Raw genomic sequence first — 24276 nt, 5'->3', positions numbered from 1 at the left:
ACTATTTTGCTCGCTTAACTTAAATAAGAATCTATTAGTCCCATCAACTTTTAATTTTGAATATATTATGTATCTCAACTATAAATTTTGTAACAATTACAAACCTTAGTGCAACAAGCATTATGCATGAGTTACACACGCGATCTGGTGTGAGCCCTACATTGATTAGGTCAATGGGAAGAAGAAGTCATTGGCTGTTGCAAGAGAGGAAGAGGCCGAAGGTAGATGACGCGGCGGACCATTGCTGCAAACGACAGAGAAGGAAGACGACATTGCCCACACTGTTGCCTGACCAACCTTTTGCGCCACCGTGTGACGTCCCGTCCCCATTACCGGGTGTCACCATACCCAAGGTTACATCAGTAGGTCCCACTCCGGAGGCCGGCTATGCCCTAACAACAAGGGGATAAAATGACGTGGGCGCCCTGGGTGGGGTCTAGGCTTCGCTGCCTCCGATCATCGAGAACTCGAGATCTAAGACTCATTTGCAGCAGAAGGACACTCGAGTCTCAAATATGACCTATGCCTTGTGAGCAAATTAATAAATTGCAATTAGGGTATAACATAATTTACTCACACAAAGTACTCATTAAAAGTAACAAGTCCAACTGGGAAATACAAACAACGTTCAACAGAACCACAAAATAATTACATGACAGACATGAGTTATTAGGTCACATTCCTATCATGGGTTGCCATTCTCATCATTCAGCTGGTCTTAGGCATACACTGCATTTTCTTTACCGGACCCCAAACTATCTGTGTGGTTAGTGGGAATGAAATGGGGTGAGTCCTAGGACTCAGTAAAGGTAATATGCAATGCAGTAAATTATTAAACATGATATCATAGATAAATATGAAGTGTAACATGCATGCAAGCGCGTCTACTGTACCTATCTCAGGCTTTAGGTGGCCCTTAGTGGTTCCAGCTATGACCCCATTCTAGGACCCTCACGATTAACAATCCACTGTCCCATGCCTAGTCACTTCCTCAATATCTTATGCAAGTCATAACAAAAGAAATTTATACACAGCATATTAAACCCTTACCTCGAAATATGTGCTGCCTACTGATTTGTTAGTCTTACCGTCAATGCACCCAAAATCCCTTTACAAAATATTTGAACGTAATGTCAAGAAATTAATTTGGCAACCCATAACTAAATTCACTTGGTTACCGAGCCCATTGGTTTAGCCAATTCATTAATTGACTAAATTAGTTAACCAAGTAACTATCTTACTAATTAATTGTTAATTAACTACTTTAGACAAATTATTTACCTCAAGATGACGAACCCTTCTTTCTGCCTTTGCTTCTTTGCTTTCAATTTGCTTTCACTTCTCCACAGCTATCTTCCCTATTTATACTAGATTTCCATGAGCCATTACATAATTTATTTATCTTATAGCCATCATTTGATAACCCACTGCAGGCTACATCATCATTTAATTTCCAAAGGCCATTATTCATTTCAATTTCCAAGGTCATCACATAATTTATTTATTCCATAGCCATCATTTGATAGCTCATTCAAGAATACATTATCATTATTATTCTCTCAAGTTTCAAGAGCATTTGCATTATATAATATATTATATAATATTCCTCAAGCCAAGTGAATCCACTAAATTCACCCACAGACTTAGCCATGCATATACATATTATAAAACTTATTTGCACACCCATATACCATATACCTCATTGCACACACGCACATGTAATTTATTATATAATAAAAATTACATATAAATTCATATATAAATTATATTCATACTCTCACTTCAACCTTTTCACATTACAATTACATCATCAATATCAATTTTATTTAGATTAAAATATCGAAATTCCAAGATTAATAATTTAATATTTACTCGATAAAGGTTAATTTCGTCTGTGCGCCTACACGGGATCTTTGTTCCACCCGAAAATATTTTAGGGTTATCTCATTGGCAAAATCGAACCACCCCTAGGGTTCCCCTCAGCTTCCCGGAGACCCCTCCTACTACCATTCGGTACCAACATTCATTCGGCCTTATACACAAATTATTTATTTTTGATTTGACTATTTCTAGCATCATTAGCCTCATCTTGAGATGTTCACCAATTTCATGCTCTCTTTCCTGGACATCCAAGTCCCAAGGCATTTCCTGCCATTGATTTAATAATTTATAAATTTCCTCAAAATCTCACCTTAAAATCCATATACTAATTATTTCCAAAATTAGGGATGTTACACCACCGCGCCACTACCTGCTCAGCCCAATGGACGCCATCATCGGCCCCCAACCCCAATCGATGCCCATCGCCCAGATCTACCTGCGACCCACCTCCCATGCTGCCCCTCAACCCCAATCGAGGCCATCGCCCAAATCTGCCTGCGACTAACCTCCCACGCCGTCGGCCCAAATCTACCCCGCCCCACACTTAGTTGTTGCGATCGACGCCTCCCACGCACTGACGACCACCGACAGAGAGAACGAGCGGGAAGAAAGAGGCAACGAGCGAGAGATCACTGAAGACAAGGAAGTCGGGGAAGGAAAAAGAAGAAGAAAGAAGGAGACGACGTGTTGCACGCACCTCAATCGCATGTGTAATACACGCGTTAACCTAGGTGTCCATAAGATTCAAAATTAAACGTTGAGAAGGTAAAATGGTTAAATGGTGAAAGGTGAGGAAGTTGGGTATGCCTTTAGTCTTTTTTTTTTTTTTTTTTTTATCTACAACATATATGTATATGTATATGTATATTTACAAATATATACATAGGCTATAGACATACTGTATGTGTATATATACACACAAATAGTATGCTTTGTATACATGCACACAGAGTTTAGGGTTAAATAATATAAATAAATACATATATACACGTATGCTTCTTAGCATATATACATACAGTATGTATATGTCTATAGCCAGCCAGTGCCACTCACAAAATACTTTAAATAAATAGGTACAAAACTTAAAGGATGGTAATATCAAGAAGAATACAATTGAGGTAAAAATAAATAAACATGAAAGCTAACAAATAATAAGAGTATGTTTAATTGAGAGACAAAAAGTGAAGCAAAATTCTAATTTTATGAAATTTGAATTCTCTTCCCATCTCCTAAGAATTTCAATTCTTTGATTTCAAAAAAAAATTTCACTTTTTTAAATAAGATAGAATTCAAATTTCATAAAAAAAATAATTATTTGATAAAATTTCTTAAAATTTAAAAAATAAATAAATTACACCCCTATCAAACTGCAACCTAATAGTAAGTACGTATACTCAATTTTATATGGTTATTTTCTTGTGACCCACATACTGTTTATGATGATAAAAGCACCACCCTTTTCATGGATCCCTTTGCTTTGGGTGGGCTGCTCTGCTCTGCTCACCATTGAGAGAATGAATCGGCGTAGAGTCGGTCATAGACCACGTTCTCTTCTTTTCTTCTCCTCTTCTCAGTAACTAACAGAGCACCCGCGTAACCGCAAATTAGAAATTTTCTTTAATTTAATTATTTATTATCTCAGTTAACATTTCCAAACATACCCTCCCGTCCACGCTACTGAAGGAAGAGCAGCAACCCACAGACCCACCCACCAAATTGGGGCCCCGTTCATAAGAAGGTAAACGATTTCAAACATCATTCTTACAGAATACCAAAAATAGAGAAACAAAAAACAAAACTTATATCTTACAACTAAAAATCAAACAAAAATAGTACCAACAGTAGTTATGAACTATTGTCAACTGTTTCTGGCTCACCACCTGCATCAATTAGCCCTCCCACCTGCACAATTAGCATTCTAAATGCTGCTGCTGCTGCTGCTCCCGTCTCTCGCTGCCATCATTTCTTAATGCATTTGCTTGGTGAAAGGAGGACTCTTCTGTGCTATAAGCTTCGAATACAAACTTCACTATGCCAACCTCAAATCTCTCAATGCCTGCCTGCCTGCCTGCCAAGCACATTGAATCGCTAATCAACTAAAATCATCCTTCTCCTGTCAGCGAGCCAGCTTGACATGATATTCATAGCTTCCTCATAAGCAGCTGCAGTTACCCAAAATAAATGACTTCACGAGTAAAAAACAAAAATAATAATTAATTTGGTGTGGCTGATTCAATCAAAAGTTCCTCCTCATCGAGGAAAGTATCTTCATGGTAACCTGTTATGTGCACCAAGTGAACGGTGCTTACATTTACATGCTATTCAAGTTATTTCACACCGCATTTACTACTACATCCAGATCTCACTATGTGGATTGGAGACATGAGTTGTAGCTTGACAGTCACCCTGCATTTACTAATCTGTTACATTGTTTTCGCATAAGATCAGAGGATGACAACAATGTATGTATTAGCTAAAAACCTACATTGTGTGGGTTCTTCAAAATTGTGAAGTTCACTTGACTAGGAAATTATGATATGATATGTGTGCCAACTGTCAAACAAGGAGCGTGTTGGATAAGGATCTGATAAATATAAAAAACTACAACTGTTTTTTTTTTTTGTAATTTTGAAAAGTTAATAAGACTTTCATTCTATGCATTAAAAAGTCTAACCAAGCCTGCAAAGACCATTTTAGCTCAAATAAGTAAAAAAATACATATATAATCTAAAATTTAGCTACGTCCTCATGTCATTGAACATTAAAGTTAGATAGAGAGCACTTGGGGTACATCCATGTCCAGTACCCTGTACCCATACTTGGTCCATGTAACATAGCTAAAAACCATCTTAAATTAATCAAAAGCATATTAGGCAATGAGGATCCACCTAACAAGAACTATTAGCCACACATTGTATTTATAACACTGGATTAGTGAGGCCATACAGGAACAGGCATGGCAATGGATCAGAAAGGGCTGAGGATCCCTACCCTGGCTGATCCATTTAAAGCATATTCTATATCTCGCCTGTGACCTGGCCCAATTCATTCTCACCATCTCCAGCCTCCCTACCTGTTTCAACAGATCATAATGCAACCTGGAAGCCAGACTTGCAACAGCCATCATCGAACCTCCATAAAAAAAAATCAAATATAAGATATCGGGCTCTTTATGAGCATGCAATTGTCCATAATTCTTCTTCTGTAGCATTTAATATGCCATTTCCGGAAAGTCTTTTCCCTTTCTATCTTGGAATTCATCCTCTCTCAATCCTACTTCTTTAAAGCTTGAATCAACAAAATAGCCTCTCTGTCTCAGTCCTTCACCCCTTCAAGTCATCTATGGGGCAGAAATGTTTAAACCCATATGATGCCCTATTTGGTCATGGCAGAGAAGACACAATCCCTTCTCTCCTCAATTCTTGAACTGACAAGCTATCCTCCAGCCTCTACCCCCACTCACACTCTCTTTGCTCAATCTGCTCCAGAAACTCTTATGCTGTAATCTTCAACAAGCCCCACCATAGCAATTTCAGAAACTACAGCAACAGCTTTACCAAAAATCATACCCCTGTACTCCTCCCCACTTCACTGTCTTCATCCACCATAACCAACAATATTTCAGTCTCAACCCCATAAAGGAACTCATTGCCTACTTAAACACCTTGCTGAACTCAAAGTGGGGGTTGGGGAAGAGAAAGAGAGGAGGGAGCTTGCAGGGCTAATTTGACCACCAACAAGAATTTAGCTGAACTTAGAGGTGCAATGCATTTCTCCCTATTCATCCAGAAATTTATAACATTTATTTTAATGGGTATGATATTGATTTCTCTACCACAATGGCACAATCTCAGCCATATGGGTACAGAAAGAGAAACAGTCATACAGGACACCAGCATCTTGGCCCAACACTTCTCAAAAATGCCAGAACATGACATAAAAAGGACACATTAAAAGAAAGAAATACATTTTCCAGTTGTGAAGAATCAGAAAAGAACATTCAACAAATCCCTAAACAAATCAAAAGTTTTTGGCCCCAAAATTTTGAAACTAAAAATCTAGGATGCTAATTGAAATAAGATCTTGTTTGTTTCTATTTGACAATTGATTTTTAAGTTACCCTCTAAATATGTTATTCCATATTATGCACACAAGTGCCCCAAAATGTCTGAAGTGTTTAATTGTAGAGAAGTTAATAATAGGATGCATTAGGATGAATGCCAGATGAACGCCCCACATGAATGAGGAAGCATTCCTCCAATGTCAATATCATGCTTGAAACAACACCTCCTTACAATCTGGTCTATTCCTGATTAGAGTACACCCCGGGTCAAGCAAGGATCCCAGTTGACTGGGACCTTTTACCATCCTATCTAGGACCAAACATTCACAAGTTTCCTAATCCAGACTGTTAGTATAGTAAGATAATATTGCTGCATACTTCTAACCATCTCTTACCCAGATCTTTCACTTGCCAAGCCGCAGAAAGGTGAAAGAACAGCCCGCTGTAGATGAAAACATGATACGGAAAGAACAGCCCGCTGTTAATCTGGGCAAAAAGCCAAATCTGGATCTATTAATCTTGCTGATTGGATCTGAAGCGGGTCGAAGCTGGGCGGGTCAGATCTGGGCAAGATCTGAGTGAGAAGATTGAACGGTGGTTGGTGACACGCGAGGAAGGTTGATGGCGGCCCTGCTCAAATCCTGTCTTGCTCCGTTGCCTTGCCCAGCGTGATTGGTGCTTTGTTCAATCTACAACATGCTGATTTAGATATGACCACCTGTTTGGATAAGCTCTAAGCTTCCATTATAAATTTTGACGAGTTAATGCCCTTTGATACAAATATCAAGAAACAACAAAAGAAGCACGATCAAATGTTTCCTGTTCTCTTTCTTCATGGGATTTGACCAGAGCTTGAATCAGTTAAGACACAAATTCTCGACAATGCCTCTCTACCTCCTTTGACAGAGGTATTTGTCAAGTTACTTAAGAGCTTTTTCTATTACTACTGATCGTGGCACGTTTGTACCTGGAGATCACTTTGCCCTTGCTACTACCCAAACTGATTCTCATCCTAGTCATGGAGGTAATTCAAGTGGTGGTGTGCGTCCTCGGCCCCAGTACTATATTTTAATCGTCTTGGTCACACTCGAGAGACTTGCTATCGCTTACATGGTCACCCACCTCAAGCAGCTAGTATTACTAATATTGTTGTTGGCGCTTCAGAGGGTTAGGCATTTATCACACCCAATGATTCCTCACTACTGACTATCCCCGAGGGGAAGTATGCTCAATTCATTCAGTTCCGAGCAGCACAACAAGCCACTTCACTTGTCACATCCCTTGCTCACATCGGTAACCCTATTGCTTGCTTTACTAAGTCCTCATCTTCTCTTGGCCCATGAATCTTTAACTCTGGTGCTGCCAATCACATGTTTGGTAATCGTTTTCTTCTATCCCATATTCAAACTTTGAGGTCTCTACCTCTTGTTACATTGGCTAATGACTCTCACGCCTTAGTCGCGGGTATCGACACAACATCACCCCTTCCTACTTTACCATTGTCATTTGTTTTACATTTACCATAGTGTCCCTTTAATTTACTTTATGTCAGTCAACTCACTTGTAATCTTAATTGCTCTATAACACTTTTGTCTGATTCTGTTCTTGTTCAGGATTGGAGGATCGGACAGACAATTGGCACGGGGCTTGAGTCTCAAGAACTCTACTATCTGTCTCACCCTACTTCATCTGTGGCGTGCATGATGACTGCTTCACCACTACAGGTCCATTGTCGGTTAGGACACTCGTCTCTACCCAACCTCAAGAAGATGGTTCCCAATCTCTCTAGTCTTTCTTCCCTAGAGTGTGAGTCTTGTCAACTTGGGAAACATAGTCTTAGTTCTTTCCCAAGTAGAGTCAATAAACATGTTAGTTCTCCTTTTTTAGTGGCCCATTCGGATGTATGGAGTCTCAGTCGTGTCAATTCAAAACAAGGTCTTCGTTATTTTGTAACATTTATTGATAATTTTTCTCAAACTACATGGTTATATTTAATGAAAACTCATTCAGAATTATTTTGTCTTCACTACATTTTGCGCTGAAATTAGAACTCAATTTAATGTGCATATCCGTGTTCTCCGTAGTAATAATGTCCTTGAATATTTGTCCTCACCATTTAAATCCTATATGACATCTAATGGGATTCTTCACCAAACTTCGTGTCCTGAAACCTCACAACAAAATAAGGTGGTTGAATAAAGGAATCGTCATTTAATTGAAACTGCCCGCACGTTTCTTCTTTATATGCATGTTTTGCTTCAATATTGGGACGAAGATGTCTTAACTACATGTTACTTAATTAACTGAATGCCCTCCTCTATCCTTAATGACCAGATTCCTCATTCTGTTCTTTTTCCTCAAGTTGACTTATATTCTCTTCCTCCTCGTATCTTTGGGAGTACCTACTTTGTTCACCATCTTCCCTAGGATGTGATAAGTTATCCGCTCATTCCGTCAAATGTGTTTTTCTTGGTTATTCACGCTTTCAGAAGGGGTATCGTTACTACTTGTCACGACCCCAAGGGCTGCATTGTAATTTTTGTTTGATTTTTAAATTTTAGTTGTTGCATTGGCGGGGGCTAACTGAATCTGTTACGATAGCTTTCCCCATAATACCCTTGGTTTGAATGTAACAACCGGGAACAACCTATATAAGGCTTTCACATGGGAGGATGGGAATTAATTGTCGAATGTGAATTGAATTCTCTCTCTCTAAATTCTCTCTTTGATCTTCTTTTCTCTCATCTTAAACTAACCGAATTTAAGCCTCTCTCTCGAGGCTTGACAATTGGTATTAGAGCCGGTCATCCTCAGTTGTGATTTGGTGACGGTAGAACAGAATTGGGCGAGATCACGATTTAGGAGAAGTCGGAAGAAATGGCAGAAGGCACTAGAATGAAGTAGTTGGAGAATAGAATGGAGGAGATGGAGGTCAGCCCAGGAAGTGGTGACGTAGAGTAGGGAAGAAATGCAGACAATTCGGGAGGAGCTGCGGGAAGATATGGCAGCCTCCAATGATGGAGTTATAAGGGAGTTAGCGAGACAGAGGAGTCTATGGATCAGCGGATTAGTAGCGTGATTAACATGCCATCCATGCTTCTGCAATTCCAATTGCCACCGGAATTTCCTCCTCAAGCAAAGTTGGAGACGGGATTGTTAGGACCCAACATTCTGCCTAGGCCACAAAGAGCTTTAGAGGCGGGGAATTTACACTTCGAGGAGACGCATGTCATGTCCTTAGGAGTAATGGAAGGACAATATTGTAATAGAGATATAATAAAGGGGTAATCTTGTAATAGGTTTATAATAATTGTTAGGATATATTTTAGCAAGTGGTTAGAAGCACATGAGAACATGTGCTAGGCTGTTAGAAGACAAATATGCCTATATAAGGTTGATGTAATGGGTTTATTTGTTTATCCATGAATTAATAAGTTGAAATCTGATTTCTCCTCCTCCAAGTTCTCTCCCTTTCTTGATCTTCATCTCCCTCTTTTCTATTCTTCTAATCCCCCCAACACTTTTTCTAATTTCCCCCTAATTTCCTTTTGTTCTTGGCCTTAGCTGAATCAAATTCTTCCAATTCCCAAACTGATCCTAGATTAAGCCCTAGGTTCATGACAACGCATGACCAGGTAAGAGAATTGAATTCCCTTAGATCTAGCCAGGCCCCCTACCGAGGCCAAAGATAGCTCTGTTTGAAGGATCCAAACCACGTTGGTGGATCCGAATGTGTGAGGTATTTTCAATTCTATCACATACCGAAGAACCAAAGGATCACCATGGCTATGGCATATCTTAATGATGTGGCCGATTGCTGGTACCAATGATGGTCCAGATCCAGGTGTATGGGGGCAAGGTGGATTGATTTTGCAAAAGAATTGTGTGTGAGATTTGGAGAAAGAAACATGGCCAATGTCATTGAGGAGTTTAACAAACTCAAACAAGAGGAGACGGTCACTGAGTACTAGGAAAAATTTGAGGAGTTGGGGGCATTAATGTGGAGTGCTCAACCCACTCTTACAGATCAATATTTTGTCTCTACTTTTATTAGTGGCCTTAAGGATGAGCTAAGGTCCATGGTAAAAATGTTCTTACCAGCCACGGTGAGGGAGACGGTGGAAAAGGCAAGGCTATAGGAGCTAACGCTAGAGGCCATTTACAAGAGGAATAGGTTAGTGCCAAGGGCAATGCCGATGGTTGGCTACCTGACAGGGGGCAACACTAAGGCTTTGATGCCTACAGTGTCCACGGGGGGCGAGGGCGAGGGGTCCTAATATCCCTGCTAACAGAGCCCCAACAATGGAACAAAGGAGAATGTTGGGATTGTGTTTCAAATGCGGTGACAAGTACGACCCCAACCATCAATGCAGGAGGCACTTGCTTAATATGAAAGGAGAAGAGGGGAAGGAAGAAGAAGACCAAGAGGAAGAAGAACAGGAAGAAAAAAATAAAGAGGCAAAGGATGTGTATGAAGAAGATCAAGGACAAGAAGGGAGAGAAATTTCCTTTCATGCTTGTCAGGTCCTCGATCTGATTAGGCACCTTCTCGTAATTGAGAGAAGGCCGAATAGGCGGGAAGGAGAAATAAGGGAGGGAAAGGAGAGAAAGAGAGACAGAATTTGAGAGAGGAAAAGGAGGGAAAAGATCAATGTAGAACTCTTACTTGATCCCTATCCTCGGTAGCTTTCTTTATTTATAAGGGAGGCGGTTAGTACATCTTCTAGAACAGCCAATTGGCACACCAAGTGGCCATGTGCCTAAGCTATGATTCTCTACATCCTTTATTCCATACATCTGAGTAACTAACCCAACTAACTAAAGGACTAATTACAATATTACCCCCATGGCTGTGACAACTCCCCCCTCCTTGAATTATTTCTTGTCCCCAAGAAATTAAAAGAGACTAGTAACCCGAGGAAACCGTTGTAGAAGATCGAGAAGGTACTCCCAAGTTATGTGGTCGAGATGCAAATGTGTCCACTGCACTAGAACTCGTGTGAGTGGCATAGAATCTTGGTAGGTCACCCGTTTTTCCAGTATGGCTTTAGGCTCTGCTTCGACAATGGAATCTTCCTGGAGTTCTGGCAGCTCCTGGCTGACTCCTACTGTTGTGCCAGTAGCCTTCTTTAAGAGAGAGACGTGGAAAACTGGGTACAACCCACGCCCTCTGGAAGAAGTAGCCGGTATGCCACTGGTTCGACCTTCTTAATAAACTTGAAGGGTCCATAGTATTTAGGACTGAGTTTAGGGATAGGCCCCTTGGCAAAAAGATGCTGTTGAAATCGCTTTACTTTCAGAAGAATCTTGTCGCCTACCTCAAAATTGCAATCCGTGCGGTGCCTATCTGCCAGCTGTTTCATGCGATGCTGAGCTGAAGTAAGCTCTTGTATAAGAACTTGCAAGGCCTTTTGTCTGGCTTATAAGTATTGATCCGTAGTAGTTTCTGCAGGGCTGTAGTGCACGATAGCCAGAATTAGGGGAGGGGGATATCCGAATAGAGCTTCAAAGGGAGTTCTCTTGTGGGCCGTGTGGAAATTGGTGTTATACCACTACTGGGCCAATGCGATCCATCTATTCCAGCTCCGGGGTTGGGTGAAGCATAAGCACCTTAGGTATGTTTTGAGACATTGATTAACCTTTTCTGTTTGGCCGTAGGTCTCCGGATGGTAAGTTGATGACAGTCGTAACCCAATGCCCAATCCGTGAAGTAGGGTTTTCCAAAATTGGCTAGTGAAAATCTTGTCTCTATCTGAGATGATGGCCTGTGGCACTCCGTGTAGCTTAAATACACGGTCCATTAGTTTTCGGGCTACCTCTGTAGCCATAAAGGGATGCGCCAATGCAATGAAGTGACCAAACTTGGTGACCTGATCGACCATCACCGATATAGTGTCAAAGCCTTCTAACTTGGGCAGCCCTTTGATAAAATCCATGGTTATCTGCTCCCGCACTTGGGAAGGTATCTCCAAAGGTTGGAGGAGGCCAGGGTAAGGCACCTACTCGTGTTTACATCGTTGGCAGGTAGTACATCTTAGGACATGCTGAGTTACATCCTTCTTGAGTCTCGGCCAGTAGAAGAGTTGCTTCACCCGATGATAAGTTACATTTAGTCCTGAGTGACCCCCTATAGGAGAGTCATGTAGAGATTGTAGGATATTTTTCTTTAATTGCTCATCCCCCCCATGACCACCCTGCCGTTGTATCTAAGCAATCCTTCCTTCAGTGTATACCTCGAGTCCTCCTGGGTTTGTACCGATAGACGAACCAGTAATTCTTGGATCCAGTTAGTCTTTTCGTAGCTGGCAGTTATGCCTTGCACCCAGTTTGGTATCAAGGCTGAAATGGCATGGGCACTACCCTGCGCTTCTCTTCTGGACAAAGCATTTGCTACCAAATTTTCTCGTCCCTTCCTATATTGGATCACATAATCAAATCCCATGAGCTTTGAAATCCCTTTTCTTTGTAGTTGATTGTGAGCCCTTTGTTGGGATAAGAATTTAAGGCTTTCGTGGTCGGCCCGGATGGTGAAAGGCCGGCCTTCTAAGTAGTATCTCCACTTTTCCACTGCCATTAGGACGACTAGCAGCTCCATGTCGTAAATGCTTAGGCCTACATGTCTTGGAGCTAAAACTTGACTCAAATAGGATATCAGCCTGCCCTCCTGGATTAGGACTGCCCAACCCCTGAATCGCAGGCCTTTGTCTCCAATATAAATTCCTTGGAGAAGTCTGGTAGTGCTAAAATGGGTGCCTTGGTCATGGCCTCTTTAAGAAATGCAAAAGCATTGTCAGCATCAACTCCCCATTGGAAGTTGTTCTTCTTCAGCAAACTGGTGAGGGGTTTACTGATCAAGCCATACCCTTGTATGAACCTTCGGAAGTAGCCTGTGAGTCCTAGGAATCCCCTCAACTCTTTGAGGGTCTTGGGTTTGGGCCATTGTGACTTAGCTGCGATTTTCTGAGGGTCTGTACTAACCCCTTGCCTTGAAATGATATGGCCAAGATACTCCACTCTTGCCTCGGTGAAAGTACACTTGGACCTTTTCACATAGAGTTGATGGTGTTTGAGGATTTCAAAAGCCTTCCTTAGGTGGTTTAGGTGCTGATCAAGGTTGGAACTATATACTAAAATGTCATCAAAGAAAACCAACACAAATTTCTGGAGGTATGGAGCAAAGATATGGTTCACAAGGGCTTGAAATGTTACAGGGGCGTTTGTGAGGCCAAAGGACATGACTAAAAACTCGTAATGTCCTTGGTGGGTACGAAAAGCTGTTTTGTGGTAGTCTTTTGGGTTCATTCGGATTTGGTGGTATCCCAAGGTGAGGTCCAGTTTGGAAAAAACAGATGCTCCAGCTAGCTCGTCAAGGAGATCTTCGATGATGGGAATGGGGAATTTGTTTTTGACGGTGATGGAGTTAAGCTGCCGGTAATCCACACAGAACCTCCATGACCCGTCTTTTTTCTTTACTAATAAGACCAGAGATGCAAATGAACTTTGGTTGGGCTGTATCAAGGATTTGGATAGCATTTCCTTGATTAGTTTTTCAATTTCGGCTTTCTGTATAGGGGAGTAGTGGTAGGCTCGGAGATTTATAGGTGCACAGTTTGGTTTTAGGTGTATGGAATGGTCAAGGAATCTGGGAGGAGGGAGTGTGGTAGGTGTGGCAAATAATTCCTCAAACTCCATTAACAATGTGTGAATTGGGCCATTAGAGTGTACCTGATGGTTTGTCGAGGGTAAAGATTTGGCCCAGTGCTGCTTCCCACTACCCAACCTCCTTGGTGCAATTTCCTCCTCTTCACCAACATCCATTTCTCGAGCATATAGGGAGTGTAACTGCCCTATGGTTGTTCCCCCCTGCTCCAATAGTCTTTGCAATCTCTTTCCCGTCACTACTTTGCATTCCCTTGTTCCTTGGAATCCCACTAGAGTTATCTTTTGGCCTTCCCTGTCAAAGTGACATCCAAGGTATTGAAATCAAAGACCAAGGGACTCACCGTTCGCATCCAATCCACCCCTAGGACCACATGACATCCCCCTAATCTTAGGATTCGTAGATCAACAGAGAACTTATGCCCATTCATCACCCATCTGAACCCCACGCATTTTGATTGACTCACCATCCGGCTTCCATTAGCTATCAAGATAGAGAGTGGAGCGGTCTCCTGTAAGGGGCATTGTAATGCAGTGGCTGTCTCCTCATCAAGGAAACTATGAGTGCTACCACTGTCAATGAAGACTACCAACGCCCTTTTCCCTACTAGTCCCTTCACCTTAAGCACCTTACCCGAAGCCTAGCCTTGCAGCGCATGCATAGACAATTCACCCCCTCCTTCATTCTCGTCGGGTTCTCCTTGTTCTTCCTCCTCAGCTTCCTCCCGATCTTCTTCCCCCGGCCCTTCCATTGTCAACAACATCCTTTTACATTGGTGGCCTACTCCATACTTTTCTCCGCATCTAAAGCAAAGTCCCAATTGCATCTTCTGTTCTATAGGTAGAGCCTTGGCGAGTAATTGGATCAGTGGATTTCTTTCTGATGTACCATTCCTAGGCCAGGATTGGTTGTTACTTCTATTCATTCCCGCGTAGGAGGTATCCTCCCTCCCTCCTTTAGCCGACAATCGATGCCTCTTGGCAAAGGTTTCTAGCGACAATTCGTGGAGTCTGGCCTGTTCCGCCGCTTGCCCCACTGATGTTGGATAAAGCATCTTGACCGTAGGTCGGATCAAGTCATCCAACCTGCTGATGAAGCTAGATACAAAATAACTTTCATCCAAGGACGGATGAGCTAGCGACAATAGTGATCGTAGCTCTTCGAATCGTACCTGGTATTCTTCCACCGTTCCCCTCTGTTTTAGCTTATTGAATTCTTCAATAACGTTCATCCTAGTCTTCTCCCCAAACCGACTACAAAGCCCATTAACGAACTAAGGCCAACTCCACTCAGCCCTTTCCCGGCTCCAATTTTGGAACCATGCATCCGCTACATCATCCAAGTAAGCAGCTTCAGTGTTCACCTTCTCTCCCTCAGCCACCCGATATTGGTAAAAAACTCTCTCACACCGCCGCATCCACCACCACGGCCTATCCCTTTCAAACGGAGGGATCTCTATTCTTGGTCCTTGTAGCGTGAAGTGATTTCTACCTCCTCCATGGTTCAAATTGTGTTGATCAGTCTCCATTCCTTCTTCGGTCTCTCCATGACCGTTATACCTCCGTCTCTCCCTTGGTCTTATCAAGATTGGCGCCGATGATGCTCTAGGAGGAAAATCCGTGGGTAAACTGGCGTGCGATTGTTGAGCAAAGAGGCTTAAGGCAGCACTCAATTGTTGATTAAGCTGTTGGCTGAGCCCCACAATCTCCTCCCGTAGCCCAGTCATTGCTCGATCCACTTTCCAATCCAAATTAGTAGTATATTCCGATCGACTTCGATTAATCTCCTCCTGTGTGTTTCTGATGCCCAACTCTAACAGATCCAGACGGTCCTCCACTTGCTCCCGATACTGTCGCATTCCACCCTCCATAGCCTCCAACCTAGATTCTGTCTGTTTCGCCCTGGTGCGGTCAGCCATCCTTAGCGCTCAGGTCGTCGGCTTTGATACCAATTGTCAGATCCTCGATCTGATTAAGCACCTTCTCGTAATTGAGAGAAGGCCAAATAGGCGGGAAGGAGAAACAAGGGAGGGAAAAGAAAGAAAGAGAGAGATTAAGAGAGACATAATTTGAGAGAGGAAAATGAGGGAAAAGATCAATGTAGAATTCTTACTTGATCCCCATCCTCGGTAGCTTTCTTTATTTATAAGGGAGGCGATTAGTACATCTTCTAGAACAGCCAATTGGCCCGCCAAGTGGCCATGTGCCTAAGCTATGATTCTCTACATCCTTTATTCCATACATCCGAGTAACTAACCCAACTAACTGAAGGACTAATTACAATATTGCCCCCATAGCTGCGACAATGCTCTAAGGGGAGGCCCTACTAGGAAGATTATCAAAGTGGTGGGACAAGTAAGAAGTAAGAGGCTGATGGTGTTGATCAATAGTGATAGCACTCATAGCTTCTTGAACGAAGCTACTACCAGTGAGTTGAAATGCAAAATGACCCACACCACCCCACTTTCAGTGATCGTAGCCAACGGGCACAAGATGTGCCATTGTAAGTGCATTGACTTCAAATGGGTGATGCATGGCTATGAGTTTAGGGCTGATTTGAGGATACTAGAGTTGGGGGGCTGCGATATTGTCCTTGGAGTGGATTGGATGAGGACGGTCAGTCCACTCACCTTTGACTTCGACAAGCTAGAGGTAAGAAACTTAAGTTGACTGGCAGCCTGGAACAAGGGAAGTGCAAGATGATTAAAGGGAAAAAGTTGCATAAGTTATTTAAAAAAAAATGGGGGCAAATTACACAGCTCTACTCAATCCAAGCTGTAAAAAGGGAAGAACTAGAGGAGGAGATGGGGCCTCAACTGTGTGAGAAGGGGGGATGCTACACAACCTATTCTCAAGTAACTACTGTAGATAGCTTGAACTTACTTTTGGAGAGGTATAAGGACTTGTTCAAAGAGCCTAACTCTTTACCACCCCAAAGAGACCATGCCATTCCCCTCAAACCTCAAACTACCCTAGCAAACATTCGAGCTTATAGTTATTCACCCACCCAAAAGGCTGAGATTGAAAAACAAATTTCCAACATGCTAGCCACTTCATTCATACAACCAAGCCAAAGCTCTTTTGCATCACTTGTGTTGGTTAAGAAGAAGGATGGCTCTTGGGGATTTTGTGTTGACTACCGTCATCAAGAACAAATTCCCTATTCCCCTTATAGATAACCTATTGAATGAATTAGCAGGAGCCAAAATTTTCTCTAAGCTAGACCTTCGATCCAGATATCATCAAATCTGGATGAAATCTACAGATATCCTCAAAACAGCTTTTGAACCCACCAAGGCCAATATGAATTTGTAGTCATGCCGTTTGGCCTTACAAACGCTCCTGCCACCTTTCAAGCGCTCATGAACCAAATTTTTTCCCCTTACCTTCGAAAGTTCATCCTAGTTTTTTTTTTACGATATACTGATCTACAGTCCAAGTATTGAACAACACATAACCCACCTTCAAACAACATTTGAAGTCCTTAGAACAAACCAATTGTATGCCAAGCTATCTAAGTGTATTTTTGCCAAGAATGAGGTGGGGTATTTAGGGCATATTATCTCGGAGGAAGGGGTTAAAACTGACCCCAACATGGTCGCAACAATGGTGGAGTGGCCAGGCCCTTTATCTGTAAGAAAGCTGAGGGGTTTTTTTGGGATTGACAGGCTACTACCGGAAATTTATAAGGCATTATGGGGGTGATTAGCAGACCTCTAAAAAATCTATTGAAGAAAGAAGGCGATGACACAAGCACCTGTATTAGCCTTCCTAGACTTTTCCAAACAATTCACAGTGGAGACGGATGCTTGTGATAAGGGGATAGGGGTTGTCCTAATGCAGAGGGAAGGCCTATTGCCTACATCAACCAGACCTTGGGACCTAAACACTTAGGGTGGAGTGTGTATGAGAAGGAGCTGATGGCAGTGTTGAAGGCCATGGACAAATGGAGGTATTACCTAGAGAAGATAAGAGGTTGAAAGAGAAGATATTGAAGCCCCTACATTGCTCACCCTTAGGGGGTCATTCAAGGATCAGGGCCACCTATCACAAGGTTAGACAGCTATTCTTTTGGTCAAAACAAAAGAGGGATGTGGTAGAATTTGTGCTGGCATGCAATACATGCCAGAGGTGTAAGCATGAGCAAGTGCCATATCCCGGCATGTTGCAGCCTTTAGAGGTTCCAGAACAGGCATGGGAAGGGATCTCCATGGATTTTGTGGAGGGGTTACCCAAATTTGAAGGCAAGGACGTGATTTTAGTAGTGGTAGGCAGGCTGACAAAATTTGGACATTTAATCAGTCTCACGCATCATTTCTCTGCCCAAGAGGTGACTAGGGTGTTCTTGGATTTAGTGGTAAAATTACATGAGGTTCCTAAGACAATAGTATCAAACAGTGATAAAATCTTCACCAGCAATTTCTGGAAAGAACTGTTCAAGAAGCTGGGAGTAGGGTTACACCCTCAGACCGATGGCCAAACGAAGAGGGTTAACCAATGTCTTAAAGTTTACTTGAGGTGCATGTGTTTTATGAGGCCAAAGAATTGGAACAAGTGGCTACCACTAGCTCAGCAGTGGTACAACTCTTGTTTTTCATAGTGCCATCAAGAGAAGCCCCTTTGAGCCAATGTTCGGGTACAAGCCCCTCTCTTGTCAGCTATAGCTAGTAATTCTTCTAGCCTAGCAGCAATGGAGCAATACTTACAACAAAGGAGGGACACACTCTCTACCTTGAAGAATGAGCTAGCTGATGCCCAAAATAGGATGAAGTAGGCAGCTGACAAAGAGGAGAAGTGATAGGGCTTTTGAGATCGAGGACAAGGTGTTCCTTAAAGTGAAGAGGTTCTTGCAACAACCCTTCACTTCAACACCAATATCAAAGCTCAGTCCCAAGTAATTTGGACCCTATGTCATTGAAGCTAGGGTGGGGAAGGTAGCCTACAAGCTAAGGTGCCTAAGGGGATCAACATGCACCTGGTGTTTCATGTGTCTTTGCTCAAGAAATCCATTGAACCAAGGGCCACTACCAACTAACAACTACCAGTAATAGAAGATGAACTCAAAGAGACCCTAGAGCCGTTGGCCATCCTAGATAAGAGGGTGGTCTATCAGGGAGTAGCACCCCTAACACAAGTCTCAGTCCAATGGTCACAGCTACAACCAGACCACACTACATGGGAGTACCTACCAGAGCTATTAACAAGATTCCCACGAGTTGTCGGCCTACTGTAAAGGATTCTTGGGGACAAGAATCTTCTTGAAAGAGAGGAAAGTGTCACGACCCCAAGGGTTGCATTGTAATTTTCGTTTGATTTTTAAATTTCAGTTGTTGCATTGGTAGGAGCTAATCGAATCTATTACAATAGCTTTCACCATAATACCCTCAGTTTGAATGCAACCACTGGGAACAACCTATATAAGGCTTTCACGCGGGAGGATGGGAATTGATTGTTGAATGTGAATTGAATTTTTTCCCTCTAAACTCTCTCTCTTTTTCTCCAAATTCTCTCTCCAATCTTCTTTTCTCACATCTTAAACTAACCGAATTCAAGTCTCCCTCTCAAGGCTTGACACTACTCTCCTCAATTAGCTCGCTATTTTGTTTCAGCAGAAGTTACCTTCTTTGAGTCATCTCCTTATTTTCTCCCTTCGTCTGAGTTCTCCAAGTCCGTGTCTACTGGCGTATCTTTGCATGTTCTTTTTCTTGACTTTTCCTCTTCTCCTTCTCCACCACTCTCTGTATCTCGCCTTAATCGCCCCAATCTTCAGGTTTATCAATGACGTCCTCGACCTGTGGCCCCATCAGTAGCACCAGTCGTCGTTGGGTCAATGGATCTATCCACTGACTCATCCTCTGTGCCAAGTGGTTCTTCTTCCTTTGGTTCGTCTCCCTTGGTTTCTGATCTTGACTTACCTATTGCTCTTCGTAAAGGTACTCCTTGTTGCACTACTCTCCATCTCATTTCACATTTTGTTAGTTATACTTCTTTGTCCCCTACATATTCTACTTTTGTTTCTTCTTTATCTTCTATTTCTCTCCCTCAATTTGTTCCAGAAGCTCTTTCCCATCTAGGGTGGCTGGATGCTATGGTTGAAAAAATGTCTGTCTTACAGTCCATCAAGATTTGGGACTTGGTACCACTTCCCTAGGGTAAGTCTCCTGCTAGTTGTCGCTGGGTTTACACTGTTAAAGTTGGTCTTGACAGCCGGACTGATCACCTTAAGGCTCACCTCGTTGCCAAAGAATACACTCAGGTTTTTTGCCTTGATTATGGCGAAACTTTTTCCCCTGTTGCTAAGATCTCTTCTATTCGTCTTTTCTTGTATCTTTCACTGGCCTTTTCATTAGCTGGATATTAAGAATGCCTTTTTTCATGGCGATTTACAAGAAGAAATGTATATGGAGCAACCTCCTGGCTTTGTTGCTCAAGGGGAGTCTAGGCTGGTATGTCACCTTCGAAAATCCTCATATGGCCTAAAATAGTCTCCTCGAGCTTGGTTTGATTTATTCAGTTCAGCTGTTCTTGAGTTTGTGTTAACTCATAGTGGAGCTGATCATTCTATTTTTTTATTGCTAGCAGCCTGGCCACTGCATTCTTCTAGTGGTATATGTTGATGATATAGTATTTACATGGGATGATGATGTTGGTATCACTAAATTGAAGGCACATCTTCACCAATAGTTTCAAACTAAGGATTTGGTTCCCTTAAAATATTTTTTGGGTATTGAGCTAGCTCGATCAAAGCGATACGTATATATCTCTCAAATAAAGTATGCCTTGGATATGCTAGAGGAGACAAGGTTGCTTGGATGTAAGCCAATAAATACCCCTATGGATCCGAATATCAAATTGCTCCCGGAACAGGGGGAGCCTATTTTTGACCTTGGGCACTACTGTCAACTAATTGGAAAACTTAATTACCTCACAATCAAGGTCGCCCCGGTTGAGGTGTATTGTATCAAAATCATGGGCACAATCAAATTGTGGGATATACGAATGTTGATTGGGCAGGATAGGCGATCCACATCTGAATATTGTGTATTTGTTAGTGGAAACCTAGTATGTTGGAAAAGTAAGAAACAAACTGTTGTCGCCAAATCCAGTGCAAAAACTGAATATGGGGCAATGGTCGTAACAACATGTGAGCTAATGTGGCTGAAACAATTAATTGAGGAGTTAGAAGTTACTCAGGTGAAGTCTATGCAATTGATTTGCGACAATCAAGTTGCAATACATATTGCTTCTAATCTTGATTTTCATGAGAGAACCAAATACATTGAAATTGATTGTCACTTTGTTTGAAAAAATGTGCTATCTGGGGATGTAGTTACAACATATGTGGGTTCTAACGATCAGTTAGCTGATTTACTCACCAAGTCACTTAGAGGTTCTCGTGTGAATTACATTTGTACCAAGTTGGGCATGCTCAATATATATGCTCCAGCTTGGGAGGAGTGTTAAATAAGATAAGTAAGGGATATTAGTATAATTAACTTAAAATACTTGTATATATATTATCTTATATTATACATTTTGAAATACACACATTATTTTATTCACAATTATAATATGATTTGATCATCTGTTCAGCCCAATATTATGTCAAAGTTGACATTTAAAGCTTTTCATCACATATATTGGCAAGAATAACAAATTATACATTAAGATCCTTGTTTTATAAGCAATTGATGTGTACTCATTGGAGCTTAATTTAGTATATAAACGGACCTTAATATCAACCCTACTATACTGAAAGACCACCTTCACATTTAATGCATGAAACAGAGGCACTCAGATAGCTTACCAACAGGAACTCAAAAGGGGGCCTCAAGTGATTCATCCCAAACATCTCCACTTCCATTGGAGGCATCCTCAGCATCTTCTTCCATGGAAAGTCTAATATATTCCCTGTGTGCAAAACGATCCCATTCGGTTAAGCTTGGATTCTCCCGCTCCTGTTAATTAAAACAATTGCGGTCAGTAACAGAACTAGTTAAAGCAGTTTCAAGAGTACCAATACTTTCTTAGAATCAAGAAAGACAGACTAGTGCATACCTGACGAATTAAAAATGGATCACGAGTTTCAAAAGCCATGAATTTGTTAAGGTTAAAAAGAATATTGAATACGCTTCCAGAAAGTCTAGTGCCTTTTAAATCACGTAGCGTCAAATAGCTTTCATTCTGCAATAAAAAGAACACAAATTCTTTAGTTTAAGTAATGGGTGGTTGAATCCCTGCCTGGACCATGTATTACCATTAGTTCGCCCCAGACACAATATACCTGACTAGGGCTTATTCTAGATCATCATATATTATTATGAAGCAATGCCACCTGACTGTGCCTTATTAAGACATAGAGTAGAATATGCAGTAGCATGATAGAAGTTGGGAATTGCAGCAGCATCAGTATTTGTTGATTAGTCAGAAAGATCCAAGCTGAAGGGTCAAAAGAAAAGTATTGGGAAACAATCAAGATCCCAGAAATCCCAAGCCCCAGATTAAAATAATGAAACAGTTAAATGGAGAACTTATGTTTTTCATTAAATGTGACCATAGAATACTCAGAATTAGAATGTCGTTAACCAAATTCAAAAACTCCTTTTATGACCAGTTGCTCAAGCATAACAAGAGAAATGCAGTAGCAAACTGTAAGCCAACTTAGTAACTATAGTGGTACCCTAAGTTGATTTAAAGCTTACTTAAAACAAAAACTAAACACAAAGTGAAAATCCATGCCTACCACTAAAAGGGGAAAATTACAAGAAATAAAAGAATATATAAGCTAACCTCTGGTCCAATCATGTCAACTATCTGACATAATATATCCTCAAAGAGCACAGGTTCCTGGGCCATGCATTCCATTCGATGTAACTGCTCTTCGTAAAAGTATTGCATTTCATTTCTTGTCAGAACTCCATTTCCATCCAAATCTATGCACTTGAACCTGATTTAGAATATTCAATATCAAGTTTAGTTGATAAACCAAATGTCTTGGGCATTACCTCAAACAATGAATTCATTAATTTTCCAGTGGCATTATAATGAATAAAAGCTTATCAAAGAATGAAACAATGAAAGGAGAAAGAAAAAAAAAAAGAAGAAGAAGAAAAGGAAAGAAAGCATCAATGCTTAAAGAAAAATGAAATTGTTCGCTAATGAAAAAGGAGATTACAATAGTATTTATAGAGTTTTAGTAACCCTATTCTTACTAAGATTAAGAAATCCTTTTCCTAATAGGAAACCAAACAAAATCTAAAACTACTAATAATAATGTTAACTTAGGAGCACTTAGAATTAGATTTCTTGATCGGATTTCACTGCCTCACCCTTGCGCACACTCTCAGATTCCAACGACAACAGAAACAAAAGAGAATGATAATGAAAACATAATGTAAATGACAGAAAAAATAAACCAAACCACAGAAGAACACAAGCAGTTATCCTAGTTCAGATTGCCCCTTAGGACAACCCTACATCCAGCCTCTAAAGCCTCCCGATAGCAGCCTTCTTTTGTTCAGAATGATAGCAGTACAACTCTCACCCTCACGGTTACAAGTCTTTCCAAGATTACAAAGACTATTTCTTGCACACAACCTTTTCTCTCCCTACTTACTCGTGAGAATGAACACCACAACATAAGCCTAGACCCCTGTCCTATTTATAGAAAAATAGGGTGTTAATCTCTAGGTCTTATAACCGGTATAGACATTCCCGGTTTTACCACCAAACTTAATTCTAATTACAAGCTGAAGGACCACCTATCTATACCCACTAAACTGGTACATTCTAACTGCTAGTACACTGGATTTTACTTGAGACAACATTCTAACAAATAAGATTAGAAAAAGACTACAAATAAAACTCTTAACACATAATTACAGTTACCAAAAAGACTTTAAGAAACATTATCAAAATTAAGCCTAGCAAAGCTTCTAGTAAGGCCCATCATCATCCAAAACATCCCAATTTAATGCTTGGGCAGGCCCCAGAGCCAACTTTAAGACACTTCTTATGTCTTTAGAGGTTGCTTAGAACATCCTCCATTATACAACTTTCCTTTTCCAATGTTTTACTTTCTCTAACAAAAGCATGAAGAAGGAACACTACTATGATGGAGGGAAGAACAAGTTTTCTAAAGGTTTTGGTATTGCAGGGAAATTATATAAAATCTCTCAAATTCTTTATGTTCTTGAAAGTATATATTGATAAAAAACTATCAAGCTCAACCAAACTAGTAGTTGACAATATTAATGGCTCAATTAGATCTCAAGACTTCATTTATGGGTCAACTGTCATGCTTTACTTTCAAATTGACCTCTACCTTTTCCTTTCATCATTTTTCTTATTAACTTTTGGGCAGCTGTGTTCTTCAATTTGGTGACACGGGTGGTTGAATATCAAGTCACACTTCTAACAAGGTAATACATAACAATCATTTTAGCTCACAAAATATTCCAACCCAGTAAAATTAGACTTTGAGAACAGATTACCAGAACCCATCAACCACTGTTTCTTTCCTATGTCCATTGACCAATGTGTTTACTAAATTAATCATCTTGAATCCATATTGCAATGCTCAAAATACTCAGAACACAAGATCCCATAAAGATTAAGGGATCTCAAAAGTTTTAAACTACATATAAGTGACTTTTTTTTAAATTGCAATAGCT

At 41.0% G+C, this 24276-nt stretch overlaps 1 protein-coding gene across 3 annotated transcripts in view; it reads right to left on the bottom strand.

Moving 5' to 3' along the window:
- Positions 1-3475: 3475 nt before the first annotated feature.
- The window catches only part of LOC127802953 (probable serine/threonine protein phosphatase 2A regulatory subunit B''delta), a 42213-nt gene continuing 21412 nt past the window's right edge, over positions 3476-24276 (bottom strand). For 2 of the 3 annotated variants that reach the window (XM_052338988.1, XM_052338990.1), the window contains 4 exons: positions 22394-22550; positions 21662-21787; positions 21411-21561; positions 3476-4043 (listed from right to left, as the gene is read on the bottom strand). In XM_052338988.1, the coding sequence (XP_052194948.1) occupies positions 21421-21561; positions 21662-21787; positions 22394-22550 (424 nt within the window). In that variant the 3' untranslated portion in view covers positions 3476-4043; positions 21411-21420. The remainder of the gene's footprint in view (positions 4044-21410; positions 21562-21661; positions 21788-22393; positions 22551-24276) is intronic. The other variant, XM_052338989.1, reaches the window with a different exon arrangement.

The sequence above is a fragment of the Diospyros lotus genome, chromosome 1 (assembly GCF_014633365.1).
Source record: "Diospyros lotus cultivar Yz01 chromosome 1, ASM1463336v1, whole genome shotgun sequence".
NCBI lineage: Eukaryota > Viridiplantae > Streptophyta > Magnoliopsida > Ericales > Ebenaceae > Diospyros > Diospyros lotus.
This window is presented reverse-complemented; position numbering and strand designations above follow the sequence as displayed.